This window comes from Planococcus citri, chromosome 5 (genome assembly GCF_950023065.1).
Source record: "Planococcus citri chromosome 5, ihPlaCitr1.1, whole genome shotgun sequence".
Lineage (NCBI taxonomy): Eukaryota > Metazoa > Arthropoda > Insecta > Hemiptera > Pseudococcidae > Planococcus > Planococcus citri.
This window is the reverse complement of record NC_088681.1, coordinates 57029507-57051194: the sequence shown is the minus strand read 5'-3', so window position 1 is coordinate 57051194 and position 21688 is coordinate 57029507. Positions and strand designations below refer to the sequence as shown.

Sequence of the window (21688 nt, the reverse complement as noted above, 5' to 3'; positions counted from 1 at the left end):
GAAACACTGATGACTGGTAAGTAGATATTGTCTAGAAGATCAATTCGTATGATTTTTTGAGTGGATCCGATTTTTATGTTCCTGCGAAAAATGATGAGATCTGATCAGAACTGCAGATGAGATGCAGTAAGAGAGACCTGATTGATCGGATCAGATTAGACTTGATCAGATACGGACATTCTCCTGACTAAATCAAAATTGAATTTTCAATCACATTTCATCTGTTCAAACGTGATCAGATTTTATTTGTTCAGATGTGATCAGATTTGATCTGTAAGACGTGATCAGATTAGACCTGTGCAGACCTCATTAAATTGGATCTATTCAAACCTTTCAAACCTGATCATATCAGATCTACTTAGATTTGATACCATTAGATTTGTTCAGACTCTGTCAGATAAGAACTGTGTCGGCCCGACCACATTTTACCTGCTGTGCAAACATGATAAGATTTGACCGATCCAGATTTGATCAGACCGAATCCTTGTCTCATGGAATTGGTATGATTATACTTTGAATAGATAAAGTCATTTTATGAGGGGGAAAACCTAAGATCTGCTCAGATCAGTTTTGATATACTTACCTAATTTGATTCAATTACATCGCATCATATTTGGAAATTCAATGGATTCAATTTGACGGATCTGGTCAGATCAGAGTTTAGTTCGGATTAAATCAGTTCTAATTTGATCAGATCCAGTAAAAGAGACCTGATGAATCACACCTAATCAGATCTCGACATTCTCAATAGGTAGTGGGTTGTGTTTCTGCAAATGTTTGGGATCTCTGATTGTGACAGTTCACCTTCTTTAGTCCAAATTTCATTTGTAAAAGTGCAGCTACCACTTTTTAGAAGCACAAACTTTGTTGAGTTAGTTTGATTTTCAATTTATTTAAATCCAGCTTCCTGGAAAGTAGAACTTTCAGTAGGGAAATTCAAATTTCAATGGAAAAGTTCAGCTTCAAATTAAAAAATCGAGATTTCACTTGGAAAGTTCAGATTTTAATTTGAAAGTTCAGCTGTTTTATTAGAAAGTTCAGATTTTAATTTGGAAGTTGAAAATTTAATTGAATGCTCGAAATTTCAATTTGAAAGTTCAGCTTTCAATTTGAAAGTTGAGCTTTCAATTTAAAAGTCAAGATTTTAATCAGGAAATTCAGCTTCTTTTGAAAGGTCCCACTTTCCATCAGACAGTTCAGCTTTATATTGGAAAGTTCAATTTTATATTGGAATGTTCAGCTTTCAATTTTGAAGTTGAGCTTTCAATTTTGAATTTCAGCTTTCAATTGGACAGTTTGGCTTTATATTGGGAAGTTCAACTTCATATTTGAAAGTTCAACTTCATATTTGAAAGTTCAACTTTATATTTGAAAGTTCAACTTCATATTTGAAAGTTCAGCTTCATATTTGAAAGTTCAGCTTCATATTTGAAAGTTCAACTTCATATTTGAAAGTTCAGCTTCATATCTGAAAGTTCAACTTCATATTTGAAAGTTCAGCTTCATATCTGAAAGTTCAACTTCATATTTGAAAGTTCAACTTCATATTTGAAAGTTCAACTTCATATTTGAAAGTTCAACTTCATATTTGAAAGTTCAACTTCATTTTGGAAATTTCAGCTGTATATTGGTATTAATTAAGTTCAACTTTTGAGTGTGAAACATGGCTTCTAAGTAGAAAATTCATATTTCAACTAGAAAGATCAACGTACCTATTGGAAAAGTCTCATTTCAATTTTCATTGGAGAAGTTCAATTTTTATGTGGGAAGTTTGACTTTCATTAAGAAAGTTCACCATTTCCTTTTTTTTTTTTGTTTTTTTGAAATCTTAACTTTTGCTCAGAAAGTTAAACTATTGTTTGAAAAAGCTATCTGATTCCGGAAGTTCGTTTATCAACTAGAAAGTGCAACTTTCAATGAGAAAATTCAGTATTTTATTGAATAGTTCAGCTTCTATTCAAAAGTCCAACTTTCATTTGAAAAGTTCCATTTTTAATTTCCATCAAAAAGTACATGTACAACTTTTATGTGAAACAGCTTTCATTTAATAGAGAGCTCAAGTCTTATTTAGAACATTGAACTTTGCACTTGGAAAGAAAAATTCTAAAAAATTGGTCCTTTGGTGTACATTATGAAACAAAAATCTACAGGCATACTGAGAGACCTCGTATATTGATTCAATTTTAATTATGCCCCTTGGGCTCTGGGCTTGGTAAGTTGGTAAACACGCGTATTCGTAATTTAATCAAATAAAACGTTGCTCCCAATTGCAAATTTAAATTTATTAATTCATTAAGACTTAATTCTAACACCGTGAAGAGGAGAAAATAGGTTTAAACTTTGGTCGACCAAAAATGTCACATTTGTAGGTAGATACCTATTCAACAAACAACACAAATAAAATTTACTAAAAAATACATTCCGAATAGAATTCTCAATCTTCTCAGCCATCTTCAACTTAAGCATGTCCTGCTGCATGAGATCTTTGGAATTGAGCAGATTCGTGACTCAAAGCTTCCTCAAAAGCAGCCTCGGCAGCCTGTGTCATTGCAGCTAAATGCTGCTTTTTTTCTTCTTCCGAAGCTGTCATCATTTTATTTTTTCTTTCCAACATTTCTTTAACTACATTTTCCAATTCTTTATTTTCCAAAGGTACGCCAGATGCAACATCATTTGCAGCTGTCATGTATTCTTCGATATCGATAGATTGGTGTCCTATTGCCCTGAGTTTACTGTCCAATACACTTTGAGCAGCTTTTTTCAACTTGTTGGCGTAATCAGTATAATCGTCTCTTGCGTTTACATGCTCTTGGATAGTTTGAAAATCTTTGAATTGAGTAGCTTGGTCGTTGTCGAAGACTGCGGCGAGAACTTCCTGCATAGATGCTCGTTTGTTGAACAATTCGACGAACTGGTCGTGGGTCACTGCCGAGAAAACGGTGCTGGTGAACACGGTCAATACCTGGGAACAACAATTTTCACGATTGAAAAACATTATAAGTGCCTATACCTGTTTGTGTAATGAAAGTTTGTATCTTTTAGGAAAATTTCAAGATTACACTCACCGTAAAGATTCCAACGTGGAGTGAGTTCATTGTCGATATGAAACGTATCACTAAATGTACTCGTATGATTGAGATACTTCTTGTTGCTTGTTTATATAAGCAGAGAAATGTATGCTCCTGAGGTGATTACTGATTATAGAGGTGTAATAATGGCTGTGGGAAAGGAGGAAGGTCGAAGTTGAACGGTGATTGATGTATGCTTATAGTTTGAGCATACCATATGTGAGAATTTGCGTTTCGTTTTCACCTTTAATTACGAAATATGTGTTTACAAAGAATGGGTGATTTTATGTGACATTATTGTTCGAGATGAATTATCGTAGATGTTTCGTCAAACGACAAAGAAATAAACGAGCTTTTGCATACCTCTATAATGAAAATGGGACAACCTCATCGACGATTCAATAGGTAAATACATACATGTAATCCGAAGCAAGAAAATATGCATCAGTTGACCCATTAAAAAGGGTGCGATTTGGCAGAGTGTAGTTTTTGAAATTGATCTGGAGTGAAAATTTGATGTTTTCAACAAAACTTTGAAACTTGCAGGAATGCTTGATACAGCGTTGTCAAGCATTATTTATTTTCAAGATTTTAGAGCAGAATCAAACAAACGCTGAAACCTCATAAAAATGTATACCAAAAATTTAGAAAAAAATGCAATTTATCTAATGCTTAAAAATTAGAGATTTTCTCAAATTACACAAAAAACAGTCAAAAATGGAGAGTGGGTAGAGGTATGGTATTAAAAAATCCTATGAAACTTTTATTATCTATGTACATTGTACAATTATTATCTTAGAGCATTGAGAAGAAAATCGAACTGGGGCTGATTTCACTTGCAATTTTTCGTGGAAAAGAAAAAATCCATTGGTAAGCATTCCTGGACAAGACAGATGAAGATGAAAAGTTTTAAACACTTGAATTCGTATAATTGAAAAAAAAAACTCATTTGCAAAAAAATAGTGGCTGAAATTTAAATTATTATACTTACTTATGAGCAAACCTTTAAAACCGCTGAACTTCGATTGAGCTGAAATTTGATTAACCGAAAGAGAATATCACTCTTCGTACCACAAAACCAAATTTTGAGCTGCCTATGCTACGTTGATTTTTCGATTTTTAGTGAATTTTTGAAAATGGTGGAAGCAGCATCTCGATATTAATCTTCAAGCATAGAGATAAAAATAGAAAAATCGTTCTTCAAACCTAATTTGACTCTCCACTCCATTCAATTTTTCACCATTTTCGAGCCAATCTGGAACCTCCAGCAAAAGGTGACATTTCATCAGGAATTTCAAATCACTATATCTTCGAAATCGAGAGATAGTATTCGAGATTCTATGATATATTATTCAGACTTACTGTTATACAATATCTTGTCGTAACAGCATGATTGAGGAACTCCATTTACTCGGTCAGATGAACCTCAAAAAATTGTATTCCTGATTAGATTTGAGTTGGATTCAATTGTGATCAACTTTGGAAATGTATAACGAAAAATTCAGTCAAGGGATCAAAAAGTTTAAATTACATAATTGTAATATTCGGGGAGCCCGTATAAGGATCTATTGCACCCCTCCCCCCGTTGATCCTCCGGGACAACTTTTTTCGTGAAGGGGAGTCCTATGGAACATTTCTAGCCCTTGTCCTTAAAAAAAAAAGGTGGCCTTACTCACAAAATGGCGGCCATTTTGATTTACAGGTCAGCCGAAATCGCAGATATTGCGTTTCAACATAGAACTTGCACGAATTTTTTTAAACCGTGCAAAGATAGATCAATAGATCAAAATTTGGTGAATTTTTGAAAACCAAATTAAGCCAAAAATGAGGGGGGAAATCAAAATTTTACCAAATTGATCAAGAAAGCTGAAATTTGGATGCAGGTACCCTATTTTCGACCTGTCAAATTTAATGGAAACTGTTTCAAACCGTTTTGAGCAGTTCTGGAGACTCCAGCAGATTTTAGAAGCTCGAAATTCCCACAAAAAATGTCATCAAATGTAGTTGGAATGCAGAAATTCATTCTGCAAACTAATTTCAATACGCTACGAACTCGACTGCAGGTGGATTTTAAGTCGTTTCGGAGCCTCCAGCGACTTTTTGAAAATGACTGGAGGCTCCAGTAGACTTTTAAGACTGGAAATTTCCCAACATTTCATCAAATAAAGTTGGAAAGCCGAAATTCATTCTGCAAAAAATTTTTGATTTAAAATAAGTATAAAAAAAGGAGTAATTTTCCCAAAAATACCTCGATCTTTTTCAGAAATAGAAGGATAAGTGGTTCAATATTACATTCTCAAATGTTATGATCTTTTTCCCAAATTTATCATCACTTGAAAGGAAATTTTTAGAAATTAAAATTTCCAAAATCTTCAGGTAAGAATAAGTGAGAAATTCAATAATTTTTAATTAAAAATATGAAAAAACTAGTGATTTTCCCAAAAACACCTCAACTTTTTTAATTGTAAGAAGGGGAGGGGAGGTTCCAAATGTGTTGTTCCATGATTGAAAAATATAAAAAAATTTAAAAGCAGGACAGTTCCTAAAATTTTGTTTGAATGGAGGTGTATGTGTTTCAATTTTCTTACTAACAATAAGGAATGCATTTCGATTTTTTTTCACTCGAAATCTTCAGGGGTTTGGATCCTCCTCCCTCCACAAATTCATCATCACTGGAGAAAAAAATTTTAGACATTCAAATTTTCAAAATAAGGGAAGAATGAATGGGAAGTTTGAAAATTGTTGCTTGCATAAAATATTTTAAAAAAAGATAATTTTTCAAGAGAGGGAATCAAGGTTTTTTTCCATGATTAAAAAATTGAAAAAAGTGAATGCAAAGTATCAAACAAACAGGACATCGTGAAAAAAAGGAGGGAAACAGCAGAACTTTCTGAAGGAAAACTTTTTCACATTATTTCAATGCTTGGAAATCAAACAATACATATCAAAATTCATTCCTCGTTAATCAGGCATGTTATTATGGAATGAAAAAAAAGGCTCAAATCATTTTTCATTTTCTGATTTTGGGGAGGGAGAGTTGAGTTTTGATAGCGTTTTCATCAGTTTATTCGTTAATAAACGACTTGTGGCGTGTATTTTGATAAGTCACAATTGTCACATGCTTTTTTTTCTCGCGTATATTATACTAGGGGGCTCCGCCCCCTGGCCGCTTCGTGGCCTCACCCCCGTACTCGTTCCTCGGGCTTCGCCCTCGGAACTCGCTCTTGGAGGCTGCGCCCCCAAACCCCCCTTCCCTCTCTCTTTTCTCTCTCAGAACTCGTTTTTTCAAGGTTGACCCCAAGTCCCTTTCCTTACAACTTACTACGCAAAATTAATAATTAAAAAGAGAAATATTCGGCTGAGAATTATAAGTTGGCTGTTTTGATTACTATTTTGATGATTTAAAAAAATGCTTAGCAAGTTGGAAATATTCGGCCGAGAAATTTGAAGTTCAAAGTTGAAATTGTTCAAAATATTACTTTTTTGATATTTAATTTTTCATGCTTAAACTAATAAATTTTGAATTCAAAATGTTTTATAACATATCTACACATCATATGGAACATTTTAAAACAAAAATGAGCGAAATCGGTCTAGTTTTCATAAATTTAGAAAAGGGGGCCCAAAAATTCGTTTTTGGGGCATATCTCGCCCCCTATGGTACCAAATCGGTTCAAATTTTTGAATTCGGTTTCAAATGCAATTTGGAAGAAAGTGTATTTTCAAAAATTTTTTATGTTGATTTTAGCCCCCTTTCTCCGAAATTTGAGGCCCTTAAAATCAAAATTGGACCTTCGCTATATTTTTCGCATCAAGTATTCATCGAGAGCTTTCTTTTAAAAAAAAAATTAGCTTCCTAGGTGTAATGGGGGCCGAATGAGAGCCTGGTGAACTTTTTTTGCTTGTAGCTGTATACTATAGATGTAAATTAAAGTTTTGCTGGTGGCTCCCAGATCGACTCGAAATTGTTGGAAATTGATTCAAGATGCAAACTTTAGTAAGTATGTTAACTCAGTTAACTGGTTTTTAGACTTTCATCTCCACATTTAGCCCTTTTGTAGAAAATTAAGTACCAAGAAGTTACGTATATTTCTGTCATTTTGAAGAATTCACGAAAAAATCAACTAGGTACCTATGTGCTGCTTAAAATTTGGTTTTGACGTTTAGGTGACATATTCTTCGAATGAGGCCTATTTCAGCTCAATCGAAGTTGGCGGGAAGGTTCCCTTGTCAGGTTCATTCTTAAATTTTCAACGATTTTTAATTTTTTTAAATCATTTTTTTTTAAGGGATCGAAATTATTTTCCGAGTGGAACATTTTTATTCCAAGGGGAAAAAATTGATGACTGGGTGGAATTTAATTTCAAAATGGTGTACCCACATTTTATATTCAGACATACTATTTCCTCGATTTTCATTGGATAGGTACCTTTTCATTATTACCTGACCCATTGGGAGGCAGCTGTACGAAAATTTGTCGGTCAAGATAATTTATTTGTATTCAACAAACAACACAAATAAATTTTGCAACGTAGGTATTTACATCGCAGTGTAATTCTCAGTTTTCTGAAGATTCTTCTTCAGCTTGCGGCGAAGTGTATCGAATTCTGCGTTGAGCGGAATCGTGTCTTCCAGCAACCTGTTCTTGGCTAAAATTATCTTCATCATCTTCAACTTCGGCTGGATGAGGTTGGCTGAGTTGAATGGATTCGTGTTGTAATACATCCTGATCCTGATCTTGATCTTGATCTTCGTCTCCGTAGGTATTTTCCTCATCATTAGCGTTAGCAGCCTCAATCATCTTGTTCAAATGGGATTGTTTCTCTTCATCCGAAGCCTCGGCCAGTCTCTGCCTATTTTCCAAGCACTGTTTGATCACATTCTCCAGCTCTGGGTTCTGTAGTGGTTTACCAGATACCATATCGCTAGCAGCTTGCATGTATTCCATGATGTCAACAGGTTCATGGCCCATTTCACGCAGATGTCCGTTCAGGATTTTTTGAGCGGCTTTCTTCAAATTAGTGGCATATGTGGCAAAATCGTCGCCATTATCTATATGTTGTTGGACAGCTTGCATGTGTTGTAATTGTACAGTTGGGCAATTGTCGCAGACTGCTGGGAGTATTTGCTCCATGGGGACTCGGTTTCTGAACATTTCGTAAAACTCGTCTTGGCTGACTTTCGAGAAGGCAGTGCCGGCGAACATGGCCAACACCTGTGACAAATTTCAAAGTTTTGTTAGAAAGAGGCTTATAAAATATAAAGTACCTACCTACCTATGTTAGTTTTTACCATTAGTTTTTTTGTTTGCAAGAAGAAACTATCAGGATCTGATTAGGTTTGGTCTAATCAAATCCTGATCAGATCCTGTCTTTCTCCTAGAACCTTTTTTCTGTTATAATATTTTTTTCTTCATTCATTTTATTTTACTGATTATGAAAATTCAACTTACCGCGAAGAGTCCAACGCAGAATGAATTCATTGTGGATGAATAATTTATCACTAAGATATCGCAAGATAGAACACGCTTTAAAATTTGAAATTTGTTTGTGTTTTGGATACCTCTCGTTGCTGTTTATATAGTCGGAGAAATTGTTTTCCTGAGGTAATTACTGATTAGGGATCGCAATGATGGCAGATTTACGATTGCTTTCATTGCAAAATAAGAAATATGCATGATGATTAGTGTGTTTCGTGTTAACGTTAAAATTTTGCGTTTCATTTTTGTTTTCTAATTACGAAATATGTGCGTAGGCACCAACAATAGGTGGATGATTTAATTTGACACATGTTCTTTAAGATGAATTATCGAATGTTTTGACGAACGTGTTACAGAATTTTCAACGAGCTGTGACATTGAAAAACGTGATCTTCCAGTGTTTCTCATCTGGCTGGATTCGAAAAACCTTACATATCAAATTTTTGTTCAAAAAAATGAAAAATTGTGATGATTCGGAAATTTATTGGTGAAAATTATTATTTAATAAATTTCAAATCATGAAAATAATACCCTCGAAGAACCAGCAGGTTGATTTAGCATTTGTCCTTTGGTGAAAAAATTGTTGAACAGCTTAATGAACAAGTGTGCAATTTTTAACGAGCTTTGACTGTCGAAGGTGAAATTTCAAGGTTGTCATTGATCCATCGTGAATTTTGAAATTTTGAAAATTTCGTGAGTAATCGCTCGCTTTTGATGGTCGTCTTCAAACGTTGGAACTTTTCAAATGACGAGAAAAATTAATTTTTTCAGAGGGAAAAATCAATTTGTTTCATTTAAGTGAGAAATTAATTTTTTCATTCGAGACAAAAATTATTTTTTTCATTTTTCAGAGTCAAAATTGCAACAATAAGGTCAGAATGTGTTCCCCTAGAGGAAAAATAAGAGAACGAGAGGGCAATTCAAAAAAAATTGCTGACTTTTGAAAACTTGGAAAAAAATGATTCAATTTTTTGACATTATTTCCGATTTCTGAAGACGAAAGAAAAGTCGATTGACTTTTTTGAAATTTTAAGAAGAAAATTCATTGAGTTGGTGTTGGGTCATTCCACGTCAATTCGACCAGAAGTCGTAAGGGGGGTCAGTTTCTGTGTAAAAATCTGTCGAAGGCAAGACCAATGGCGCAAATCGCTGATCGCAGCCCTCTAGCTCTTTTTCAAAGGCTGCTAGGAGGTGTCAAAGTTTTCAGTGAACTTGCAATATCATCCATTTCAGATCTGGATTCAATTGATTGAGGTTTTGAATGGCTTTTTGGCGATATCATAAAAATCAGTGTTGCCACTTTGTTTCGTACAACTCATCACAGAAAAATCAAAATTCGAAAAAATTCAATTTTCAATTCCAAACATCAACGAAAGGTTACATTTACTCTGTTGTCTTATTTTCACCCCCTTCTGACGTATTTCATAAAAAAGTTGATGAAAATTACACTCATAGCCAAAAAATTAAAATTCGTTCATTTTTTGAATCTTTTCGAATTTTGCTTTTTTTGTGATGAGTTCATTTCATCGAGTGAAAGGTTTTTTTCCACTTTTTCAACGGAAACGTAAAAATAGGGGTCAAATGGGCAAACTTCACCAATCAAACTTTTTTTTCGTGTTTTAAATCAAAAAATAGATTTTTTTCGCAAACTTTCAATTTTTTTAAATCGACTTTACAAAATAATGCCATCTAAATTCTATAATATGTTGTTCAAAATGAAAAGTTATTTATAATATATTTTTTTCAGAATTTTTGAGAGTCGGAACGATATGAAAATTACGTTTTGAAACTTTTCGAGCTAATTTTTTGAACGAAAAAAAGTGGTAACACTGATTTTTATGATATCGCCAAAAAGCCATTCAAAACCTCTATCTATTGAGAAAAGTCCCATTTTGGTAGGTATCGCGGTAATCGAGTAATCCACTGCTGAAATGGATGATGTTTCAAGTTCACTGAAAACTTTGACACCCCCTAGCAGCCTTTAAGAAAATGGCTAGAGGGCTGCGATTTTCGCCATTGGTCATCCCTTCAGAAGGTCTTTCCACAGGAAAAATTTCAAGAAAGTCGCCAACCTCCCTAACCACATCTCGGTCGAATTGACGTGGAATGAGCCAGTCAGCTTTTTAAAAAAAAATCACGATTAATTTTTTACATTAAGTAATAAGTTATGCAAGATTTTTGAAAACTTGGAAAAAATTCTTAGGCATAGTCAACATTTATTTGAATTTTTTCAAATTTTGTCCGACTCAAGAACTTACAAGTATAAAAAATACAATTTCGCGGTAAATTCTCAAAAATTTTAAAATTTGGAAAAAATTGAATTTTCAATTCTGACGAATTCTCGACAAACTTATAACTACCTAGCCCTACGTAATTAATATCAAACTTTGAAAAACTTTGAAAAAAGAATCAACAATTTCTGACCTTTTCATAAGTATATTATTGGACTTCTGATAACTTGGAAAAAATGAATAAATCTTCAATATTCAGAGTTGGTATACTTACTTATCTGATTTTAGAATACCTATATTTTGTATCGCTTTTGAGAACTTTTTGATTAGTAAGCCAATTTTAGAATATTTGATCAAAGAAAAAATCCAATGAATTCTTAACATTATATTGTGAAGCTTAAAAAATTTGAAAAAAATGACCAATAATATTGTTCTAGGTATAGGTAGGTAGGTATAGCTAGTCTCCCATTCAACGTCAACTTTTTTGCCAATTTTTTTTCGAAACCGAGGATATATTTCTGTTCACTCCACTCTGTTGTCCATTTATCACTTTTCACTTTGTTTCATTAGTTCCGAAGAATTCGATCAATCAATGGGTGTTGGTTTTCCTTTTCCATATTTGCAGGTTGAGTTAATTTACTGACAGATTCTCATTTTGATTGAATTCAATTTCTCGAAAAATGTTACCCCAGATGAAAATGTGCTGCGATTCAATATGAACTGAATTGGGAATTTATTTGACTTCAGCTAACCTGCTTCAGATGAAGCTAAAAATTATTGAGTTGGCTTTTTTTAATCTCAATGAATGAAAAATCAAACTCAAGAGCTTAAGAATTTGGCCATTAAAAAAATATAGGTCTGTGAACAATTATAAAATAATATAATATATATTTTTTTCTCTTGAAAGTAGGTACAGAGGTCTTATGACAATTTTAAACGATTTTAACGTCTCAAGAAATTCCGGAAAATTTGATGGAACTTTGATGTTGAGTTTTTATAGACTGTGGTGAGCTGCTGGTTAACAAATTAAATGTCCAATCAACGATTTTTGTTTTCATTTCCATCCCTGAAGAGGTTTCAAGCATTCGGGCATGTAGTAAATTGTACCTACTTTGAATTGCCTATCTGTTTTGTCAAGAATTTTTCATTTGAAAAAAAATGAATAATATCATTACACTTTTTTTTGATAATTTAGACCTCTGAAAAAAATGCAACTTGATCATCTGATCTGATTGAGGTTTCATTGTATTGTACCTATTCAAGGAATTCTCAGATCTGATCAGAACTGGTCTGACCATCTAAGATGAGTAAAACAAGCCTGAACAGGTCCCAGCAGAGCTAATTAGATCGTTTTGGATAAAATTGTATGTTGATTAGAAAATTTTCGGATCTGACGGTGATCTAATCTGGCCTGATTAATCAGGTGTAAAGTCGTATCCGATCAAACAGATCTAATCAAATTTGACCAAGCATATTTTAAATCTGGTGATGATCAAACAGATCTACGTAGATGATAGATTATGATTAGTCCTGCTCACTGCTCAGTCCATGGTCAGATCAAGGTTTTGCTGTGAGTAGGTCTGTTCAGACCTGATCAGATCCGTTTGGAGAGAAATAATTGAAACTTTCTGGATTTGAATGGATCAAACCAGAACGAAATAGATCAGATCTTGATGAAACTAGAGCAAATAAGATCCAATCCTGATATTCTCTGAATCCAATATTACATCTGTTCAGACCTGATCTCACTCAAATCTTTTTACATTAAATCAAAAAACAAATCAAATGATATTTGATCAAACCAGTCTAATCAGATGTAACCGAAGAGGTGTGAAATGGTCTGAAATGGTCTGAAAAGGTCTAAGATCTGGTCACATCTCCAACGGAGGTACCTATATATACCAATGATAATATCATTAAAAAAAATCAACTTGGAGGGACTTCAAAATTTTGTGGATTTCAGAAATGACATTCTTTTATCAGTTTCTTTCATCTTGAAAAAAAAGTGTACCTGATGCAACAACATTTTTTGCAGAATCACAATTTATTCGGTTTAGCAATAAACAGCAAATGGATTGCTACTATAGATGTACCTACCTACATGAATTATAAATTGATCAATATTTTTTTCAAGCATCCGCGTCTTTATTGGAAGGAACTTTGCTTATTTGACTTCTACGTAATTTCCGACTGGATGCGTTGGAATCTTTTTGAGTTCCAGTTGCAGAAGATTTGCTTCTTTTCGGTTTTGGATTCGGTTTTTTGGGAGATTCTTTTGCTTCGGAAACGTCTTGGATTTTAATAGTTTTAGACCCATCGTCCACGACGCTTAACAATCTCTCCATGATATTTTTCTTAGCTTCTTCCAAAGCATCTTCGAAGGTTTTCTCCATGTATTCGTTCAACTTTTGCATTAGTTTCATCATCTCCGAATTTTTATTGGATGAAGTGGTCATCAACTGGAATGCGGAATTGACGAATTTCACTATGTCCACCTTTTTTTGATAGTTGACCTCATTGAGCAAATGATCGAGAATTTTTTGGCTGGCATCTATCAGCTTTTTTGCATACGGGGCTAGTTTGTCGTTTTTGGTGTTCGCGTGTTGTAGAACTTGTTGAAAATATATGTAGTTTGTTGCCGGATTGGTGTTTATTAGTTCCATGAAGACTTCTTTGATGGGTGCTTCGGATTCGAATAGTTCTTCGAATCGATCTGCGTGTGAAAATATTGGAGCTGTGAAAGTGGCCAAGACCTGCAAATAAAATGATCAGAATTTTGGTAGGTGGATTACAAAGTTTATTGATGAGGATATTTTTCATTATTGAGACTGTGTTTTTAATCAAGTATGGAGGAGAATGGCGTTAGCTACCTTATCAAATTGATAAAAAGAAATGAAAAGTACTTACCACGAAAATACTAAAGCTCGACAATAGCTTCATGTTGAACAAAGATTAAGATCTACAGATTGAAAGTATTATTCCAAATACGCAATTGCAGGAGAAATGCTCACTATTTTGTTAGCCTATTTCACTTTAGTTTATATACTGGTGGGAAAAAAATCGGATTTTTACAATGTTATCAGGATTTTTGACATGAGGCTTGATTGTTGAGTAGCTGATGTTCGCAATAATGTTTTTTTTTTTTTTTTTTTTTTTTTTTTGTTTTAAAACATATTTTTCTTAATTGCAAAACTTTGAACCGTGTGTGATTACACTTGTCATTTAAGCAGCAGGTAGATTTTTTGTAAAATGGTAGGTTCAAGAAAACTTTATACGAGTACAGTACCTACCTATTTAAAATGTTAAATATTTCTGAAGGTTAGGTATCTGTCAAAATTCTTTGAAAAGTCCTGTTTGATGTGATGTGATGGATCAAATCATACGTAGAAATTCTCTGGAACATGATCAGATCGAATTCAGTAATATGTGCAGCTAGATCCAAGTTTTTATCCTCAATAATTTTCAATATAGTAGGGGTACCAAAGTGAAAATTATCAAAACAATGGCATCGGAAAGATATAAAATTTTTGTGATATTCCTTTGAAAGGGGACCATTTCCCGACCCCGAAACCACCATTACATTTTTGAGATCGAATTGCAAAACCGATCCAGGGGTTCCCAAAGTTGTGAAAATTGAGCACCTCCGTTGTCATCTGTTTTGGCCAATAAATCCTAACCAAAAGGGGGTAGAGGGGTGCTTGTGGTCTCAAATAACTCGTATTGGATCACTCTTGAAATATCTACCCATGACCGTTCTCATTTAGTGATACCCAACATTTCAGTGGTTCCCAAAGTTGAATTTTTGTATTCCAAGTTTTAGTAGTCACGCATTCAAACGAATATTGTCAGTAAATGAATTTTGCAATCAAAAAATGTTTCAGATAAAAAATTTGCAAAATTTTATGACGATTTCAAAAATGTGTCATTTTTTTCCTTAGCATTGATGGGGGCCGAGGTGAGGGGGTTGGAACGTCAAAAAACGTGGTCTAACAATGTTGCATCCAAACTTGAATTTGAATTTCTCACGAGGTTTTACCGTTGAACTGTTCTCTTCAGTTGAACTTAAGAATGTTCTCGATACACGCAACCACAATCCACTCCCCCACGCCTTACCCCCCTCGCTAGAGCTTCAATAACTACATACTAAAAGTGCCCTCCCTGAAATAGCTTCACTTATGAGGTTATGTTGCTGAAGTGTTGACTCCAAATGAACTTAAGATACCTCTCGATGCACTTGGCCATGATATCCCCCCGCCTTCTGTTACTGCTCCATTATCAATAAAAGTACATTTTTGAACTTGAAAGTTGTAATATTTTTACAACAAAATTATTCTATTAAATAAAATGAAAAAAGAAAAACTATAATATACCTAGGATAGGATTAGGGGTTGAAAACATGAAATAAAATATACATGTATAGTGACAGGACAATCAGGCCTTTTTTGTATTTCCTTCTTTAGGGGATGCTAAATCGTAAATTGAAGTTGTAATTCCGCAATTTTCATAACCCCGCCTCGTGGCTAGCACTATTTTGAGAAAAAATCAAATACCAAAAAAATATTTTTAGAAGTACATAGGTAATTATAAGCTTTTGGAAATGAAAAATTTTGGTCATTTTTTTTCTCTTCCGGTAATAATATTCCATAAACCGAAATTTTCAATGTGGCAAACTTGATAGACTTTGTATTTGCATAATTTTGACCTAAAAAAAATTAAAAATTTTTTGAAAAAGTTACCATAATTTTTTTTTTAATTCTTTCATTTTTTTAGTGTTGTATGTTGTATGTCAATTTTTCGATATTTTCATCGAACTTTCCTTTTGGGAAAACTGCTACACTGCGTCCCTCCACCGAACTCCCTCGCAAAATAAGCTTCAGTGGAACTGGTGACAATTTATTCCACTCACTTTACCTCAAAAATAAAAGATGGATGAGATGTCTTTAAAAATAGAATTTTTAATCAATTTCTATTTTTTTTTTCAAACTTTATTCTGCAACTACAAAATCGAAAATTGAAATTCACATTTATAGAAAAAAATCACACTGGACATCAATTTTCACAACTTTGGGAACCCCTGTATCGGTTTTGCAATTCGATCTCAAAAATGTAATGGTGGTTTCGGGGTCAGGAAATGGTCCCCTTTCGAGGAAATATTGCGTAAATTTTATATCTTTTAAATCACTAGTAGTCGTTGGTATACGTTTTCTATCAATTTCTGGCGTAAAATGCAATCTTGGGGTCAAAAGTGGACTTCGAATAATTATGGAGGCTTAAGTGGGAGTGTGGGGGTTGATTGTGGATATGTGCATCGGAAAATATGTAAAGTTCATTAATTAGAGTCAACACTTTAGCATCATAAACCTCATAAATGAAGCTATTTCGGGTTCAAAGTGCACTTTTAGTAGGTATTGAAGCTCTAGCGAGGGGGGGTTGAGGCGTGGGGGAGGGAGTGGATTGTGGTTGCGTGTATCGATAACAATCTTAAGTGCAACTGAAGAGAATAGTTCAACGGTAAAACCTCGTGAGAAATTCAAATTCAAGTTTGGATGCAACATTGTTAGACCACGTTTTTTGACGTTCCAACCCCCTCACCTCGGCCCCCATCAATGCTAAGGAAAAAAATGACACATTTTTGAAATCGTCATAAAATTTTGCAAATTTGTTATCTGAAACATTTTTTGATTGCAAAATTCATTTACTGACAATATTCGTTTGAATGCGTGACTACTAAAACTTGGAATACAAAAATTCAACTTTGGGAACCACTGAAATGTTGGGTATTACTAAATGAGAACGGTCATGAGTAGATATTTCAAGAGTGATCCAATACGAGTTATTTGAGACCACAAGCACCCCTCTACCCCCTTTTGGTTAGGATTTATTGGCCAAAACAGATGACAACGGAGGTGCTCAATTTTCACAACTTTGGGAACCCCTGGATCGGTTTTGCAATTCGATCTCAAAAATGTAATGGTGGTTTCGGGGTCGGGAAATGGTCCCCTTTCAAAGGAATATCGCAAAAATTTTATATCTTTCCGATGCCACTCTTTTGCGATTTTGAAACGATAGACCGACGTCGGTATACCCCTACTAATAGAGACGAAAAAATGAAAAAACTTGTCGATTACTAAATTAATTTACTTCAAGAATAAAGTAAAATACCACAAATAACATAAAATATAGACAATTTTTCTTGCATCCCAACTTTTCTAAACAGACGATGATTTCTTGGATTTACTTCTTCGTACTTTCTCCTCTCATTCTTTTCCAGTTTAGAAACAGGTTTTTTCAGTATCTTCTTCTGTAGTTGATGTTTCTTGATTGGACGTATCATTAGCAAAGCTCTTTATCTTATCCGCCATTATTCTGAAGGCTTCATTACCAACATCCAAAATCAGCTTGAATTTATATGCATTTAATTCATCTAGAACTTGCAGCATATTTTGGTCCGTAACGGGCAACTTGCACGCTTTACTAAGTATAAGCAGCGTCTACGAATTTCTCGACGTTCACTTTTCCTTTGTAATTGATTTCATGCAAAATGTTGTCGAGAACTTTTTGACTGGCCGATATCAAGGTTTTAGCGTACGAGGCGTAGTCATCGTTTTTTTTTATATGTTCTTTGAGTACTTGAAAGTTTTTATAAGTGGTTTCCGGGTCAGAGGGTACGATTTCTGCGAGAATTTCCTTAATGGGAGTCCTGGCTTCAAATAACTCCTTGAACCGGGCTTCGTTCAAAGTGAAGATTGGTTCTGTGATAACAGCCAACGAGATCTGTTACAAACAAATTGTGTGAATGAAGTTCTAAAATAGCTAAGCTCAGTACCTATTAGGTACCTTATATGCAGTCATCGCGAAAAAAAAGTGGGAGAATTTGTACCAAATTCAGTGGAGGCCTTCATTTTGAGTTGAAAGTCATTCAGAAAAACTTTTGGCCCGGAAAGGTGCCCCTGAAAGGACAATGGGCCCTCAAAACAGAAGTATTTTTGAATAAAATCATGATTTTTTCGCTCTGGCCCTTACCCAACCTGTTTTGGAAAAATGGTCTCGTTTCAAAAGGTAGTATCTGAGGTTCTGCGTTGATCTAGGCGATTTCCACCAAAATACAAGACCACTTTGGGGTTCTACTGAGTGGTTGAATTATTTTTGGGTAAATTTGTGTTTTGAAAATTTTTTCAATGCAAGTAAGTAAGTACCTAGATACATATTTCGCATCAATCAAGCCAACACATCGAATAATACATATCAATTCTGAAACTGATAAATTATATTGGAATGTAGCGGTGCCAATTTTTCGGTCATAAATTGATAATTTCAAGAAATCGAGAAAAACAACCAAAAAATTATCTATTATTTTTTATTTTTTTTTTTTTAGCATAATAGAATTCAGAAAAACTACTTACGATGAAAAAATTGAAAGCGAATTGTTTCATGGTGTCGAAGAAAACTTGAGACTGATTGAAACTAGGTAGGTAAATTTTTTTTTGTAATGCTGTTTTTTGAGTTTATTTTACGAGTTTTTAAATGGGCAAAAAAACGTTTTTTTCACCTGATTATAATAAATTAGGTAACCGCTGATGGTTTTCGGTTCTTGAAATCGTACTTTTTCTACAATCGGGTACGCGTAGGTATCATCTTAAATAAGTACCTACGCGTACGTTGAATGTGACCTATTTGTCATTACAAGTCAATTTTAAGTGAACTGCTGTAAATTACAAATGCTTAGAAAGCAAAGAATAAGTTTTTCTTTGACGTAATTTATCGCCAATGATAATAAAACTCTAATGAAGAAAGCAAATTATGCCTAACACATTGAGAAAGTCAACCTTCTACTATATTCCCGAAGTTAACCCTCCGAAATGCAAAAATTCATCGTCTTAATAAAAAATACCAACCTAAAACCCCCATACTACGGGAACATGTTATAATCTTGTGATTTTAAACACCTCCCCTCCACCCAAAAAAATTGGAAAATAATTCGATCTTACACATTAAGGCTTGTGGGATGAAAACTTGACCTCACGAGTCACGGTACTGAACTTGACTAGAGCTGGATGAAATGTCCAGATCTGATCTGATCTAATAAGGTCTCAATCCTAAAACTAATATTGCAACTCTCTCGAACCAAATTTTCCCATTCCTTGCCATTCTGCAGCCATCAGTGCGAATTTCGATTCATCCAGAATTTTAAAATTTCTCCAGAAGGCATGGAAATTACTTGGGGTTGCTAAAAATCGAGTTGTGGCTCATTATCGGTAGAAAAAAGAAACACTCGAAGTGCCCCCTGTACATTTTCTGAAATGTGAATGAATTCTTTAAACAAGTCCAGGATCATCCACAGATCACTGCTCAATTTTTAGCTGCATAAATTAATTTTCCGAAATAAATTTCGAAATTCTGGACAATCCGAAAATTGCACTGGAGGCTCTGAAATCGCAAAAAATGAGTAAATTTGGTTTGAGGGAGTTGACAATGATGTCAGAACTAATTTCCATCATTTTTATTCAATACCTACTTGGTAAGTATCTGCACAATATTAATCTCTTAAAAAACATATGAATTGTCAAAAATGCACAATTTTCAACTGTCAAAAATTTTCCAATAGTTGAAAAATTGATTAGGTCAGCTGAAATATTGTTAATGGGAATTTCGAATCATGCCCTTAACGAGAACCCTCAAAAAATATCCTCGTCAAAACCAAATTTCTTAGCTGCCAAAATTATTTTTTCGATTATTGGCGAATTTTTAAACAACTGGTATATTTTTTACCAAAAGAGTATCTAAATAAATAGGTACAAATAAAAATGAAACTCGATTCATGATAGTCTATAATTACTCCTCTCTAATCCATCAATTTGGCCACAATTTTCAAGTCGATCAAAAGCCTCCAGCAAAAGTTGACTTTTCTCCAACAATTTCAAATTGTTTTAGAAAGGCGTTTTATTCAAGTTCAGCGCAGCACTTCTTCTACCCATTAGGTCAACCTATCTTTTCCCTCGCTCCCTCATGCCATGACCAAAGGGTATAATTCTACATTTATTTCACGAATTTTTGATTTTTGAAGTTTTTTAAAGTTTTAGATTTTCTAGTTCGTTTTTCAAGATCGAATTCGGTTTGAAAGATATCACGTGATGAAACATTTGTCAATTTTTTAGAGCATTCGGACACGAGATGTGCAATGAATTGCTTTGAGATATCTCGAGCATTGTTCAGAATTTCGAATAGAATTTCAAAAATTGCCACGAAGATTTATTGAACAATATCATTAAAAAAAAGTAACTTAAGTACTGCCTAAAATGGCAGGTGATATGACACAAGGTTTAAGGTTTTGTAATTAAGAAAACGTTTGAATAAAAGAACAGACGATGGCAAACACCAGCTACTTAACAATCAAGCCATCTTCTAAAATCCTAATAACTGTATAAAAACTCATTTTTTTTACCAATAGGTACTCATACTTATAAACTAATGTGATATTTGTACTTTGACCATGTAGTTAGTATTCAACTGGAAATAGTAATTAGCTATAAGCACGTATTTGAACGTATATAGTGCTGTTTCTACCTTACTTTCAGTCACTAAATCCTAATTTTCGCTGAACATGAAGCTATACAGCTTTATTATTGCTTTCGTGGTAAGTACATAGGTAAGGTACCACTTATCGTAATTTTTGTATGCTTCGTCCCCTCAACTATAGAATAAGAACTCAAACGCAGTGATGAGCCTTTGTAGGTAGTGAAAAACACGTTCATCGATAGACTTATTCATTATCATGCCTTCGAAAATTCTAAACTACAGGCATTTATTTACAGGTCTTGGCCACTTTCGAAGATTCAATCTTTTCACAACTTTTACCACATGCAGATCAATTTACAGAACTATTCGAATCGGAAGCTCCTATTGAAGAAGTCTTCATGGAATTATTAGGCCATGATGCACCAACAATGGCCAAATATTTTCAGCAAATCCAACAACACGCTAACACCAAAAACGACAAACTCGCTCCGTATGCAAAAAAGCTGATGGTTGCTAGCCAGAACATACTCGATCATTTGCTCGAGGAAATCAACCACCAAAAAAAAGTGAACATCGCGAAATTCGTCAGTTCAGCATTCGATGTTAATACCAACTCTTCCAATACAAATTCGGAGATGGCGAATCTAGCAAAACAATTGAACGAACATATGGAGAAAATCCTGGAAAATTCTATGGAACAAGCTAAGAAAAATATCATAGACCGATTGTTAAGTGTCGTAGATGATGTCACTAATAATGAATCTGCCGCTAAAAAAGAAACTCCTAGGAACCAAGATGCTGCCGAACCAAAAGAATCTCTGGAAAAAATGAATCCAAAACCGAGAAAAAATAAGTCTCTGACGAGCGAAACTGGAAGATATTCAACTGATTCGGGTCGAAAGTTGGATAAGAAGTCAACACAGAAAAGTATCCTTCAATAAGAGCCCTCACGTCTAGAAATAAGATTTTTCAATCATTATTTGTAGCGATTAAATTTCAGTTTGCTAATACAATTAAATTATGATTCTGGAGAAAATTTTGTCTATTTTGTGTTTTTATATAAAGTCTAACGAGAGAAGTAAGTACATATTAGTTTCAACGGAGGTTTTTCTGTTTCAAAAGCTATAAGCACAAGGGTAGGTACCTTATCAAGTGATTCAATATGAATAATTTCTGGCGAATTAACTTTTTTATTATAGACGCAATTGGTTCTTGTTGGTGAATGGTGATCCACTTTGCAAAATTCACTCAAAATATGTAGAGCGATTTCTGATTTTTCCAGAATTTTAGGCAGCTAAAAATTGAGTTGTGGGATATTTTCAACATGAGATTATTCACCTTTGGGTACACCTCGAGTGCGTTTTATTCAACAAGCTTATTCATGAGCATTTCAA

General features: G+C 34.1%; 4 protein-coding genes across 4 annotated transcripts; 1 reads left to right on the top strand and 3 right to left on the bottom strand.

Annotated features, from left to right (window-relative positions):
- Positions 1-2261: 2261 nt before the first annotated feature.
- On the bottom strand, positions 2262-3223 carry LOC135848773 (uncharacterized). Its single transcript, XM_065368767.1, has 2 exons — positions 3066-3223; positions 2262-2962 (listed from the first exon to the last, which is right to left on the bottom strand). Exons 1-2 carry the CDS (start codon positions 3093-3095, stop codon positions 2459-2461), a joined length of 534 nt encoding a protein of 177 aa, XP_065224839.1. The 5' UTR covers positions 3096-3223; the 3' UTR covers positions 2262-2458.
- A 4318-nt stretch (positions 3224-7541) lies between these two features.
- Positions 7542-8676, bottom strand: LOC135848058 (uncharacterized). Its single transcript, XM_065367833.1, has 2 exons — positions 8521-8676; positions 7542-8283 (listed from the first exon to the last, which is right to left on the bottom strand). The coding sequence occupies exons 1-2, from the start codon at positions 8548-8550 to the stop codon at positions 7627-7629; spliced, it is 687 nt and encodes a 228-aa protein (XP_065223905.1). The 5' UTR covers positions 8551-8676; the 3' UTR covers positions 7542-7626.
- A 4127-nt stretch (positions 8677-12803) lies between these two features.
- Positions 12804-13841, bottom strand: LOC135848246 (uncharacterized). The gene is made up of 2 exons (XM_065368083.1): positions 13686-13841; positions 12804-13531 (listed from the first exon to the last, which is right to left on the bottom strand). The coding sequence occupies exons 1-2, from the start codon at positions 13716-13718 to the stop codon at positions 12908-12910; spliced, it is 657 nt and encodes a 218-aa protein (XP_065224155.1). The 5' UTR covers positions 13719-13841; the 3' UTR covers positions 12804-12907.
- Positions 13842-20249: 6408 nt separating this feature from the next.
- LOC135847896 (uncharacterized) lies at positions 20250-21324 on the top strand. Its single transcript, XM_065367625.1, has 2 exons — positions 20250-20412; positions 20591-21324. Exons 1-2 carry the CDS (start codon positions 20380-20382, stop codon positions 21233-21235), a joined length of 678 nt encoding a protein of 225 aa, XP_065223697.1. The 5' UTR covers positions 20250-20379; the 3' UTR covers positions 21236-21324.
- The last annotated feature ends 364 nt before the right edge of the window (positions 21325-21688 follow it).

Excerpts from the sequence above, each read along its gene's own strand:
- LOC135848773 (XM_065368767.1), bottom strand. The coding sequence starts at position 3,095 with ATGAACTCACTCCACGTTGGAATCTTTACG. Across the intron at positions 2,963-3,065 it reads TCCACGTTGGAATCTTTACG|GTATTGACCGTGTTCACCAG; the intron begins GTGAGTGTAATC and ends TGTTGTTCCCAG.
- LOC135848246 (XM_065368083.1), bottom strand. The coding sequence starts at position 13,718 with ATGAAGCTATTGTCGAGCTTTAGTATTTTCGTG. Across the intron at positions 13,532-13,685 it reads CGAGCTTTAGTATTTTCGTG|GTCTTGGCCACTTTCACAGC; the intron begins GTAAGTACTTTT and ends TTTTATTTGCAG.
- LOC135847896 (XM_065367625.1), top strand. The coding sequence starts at position 20,380 with ATGAAGCTATACAGCTTTATTATTGCTTTCGTG. Across the intron at positions 20,413-20,590 it reads GCTTTATTATTGCTTTCGTG|GTCTTGGCCACTTTCGAAGA; the intron begins GTAAGTACATAG and ends ATTTATTTACAG.
- LOC135848058 (XM_065367833.1), bottom strand. The coding sequence starts at position 8,550 with ATGAATTCATTCTGCGTTGGACTCTTCGCG. Across the intron at positions 8,284-8,520 it reads TCTGCGTTGGACTCTTCGCG|GTGTTGGCCATGTTCGCCGG; the intron begins GTAAGTTGAATT and ends AATTTGTCACAG.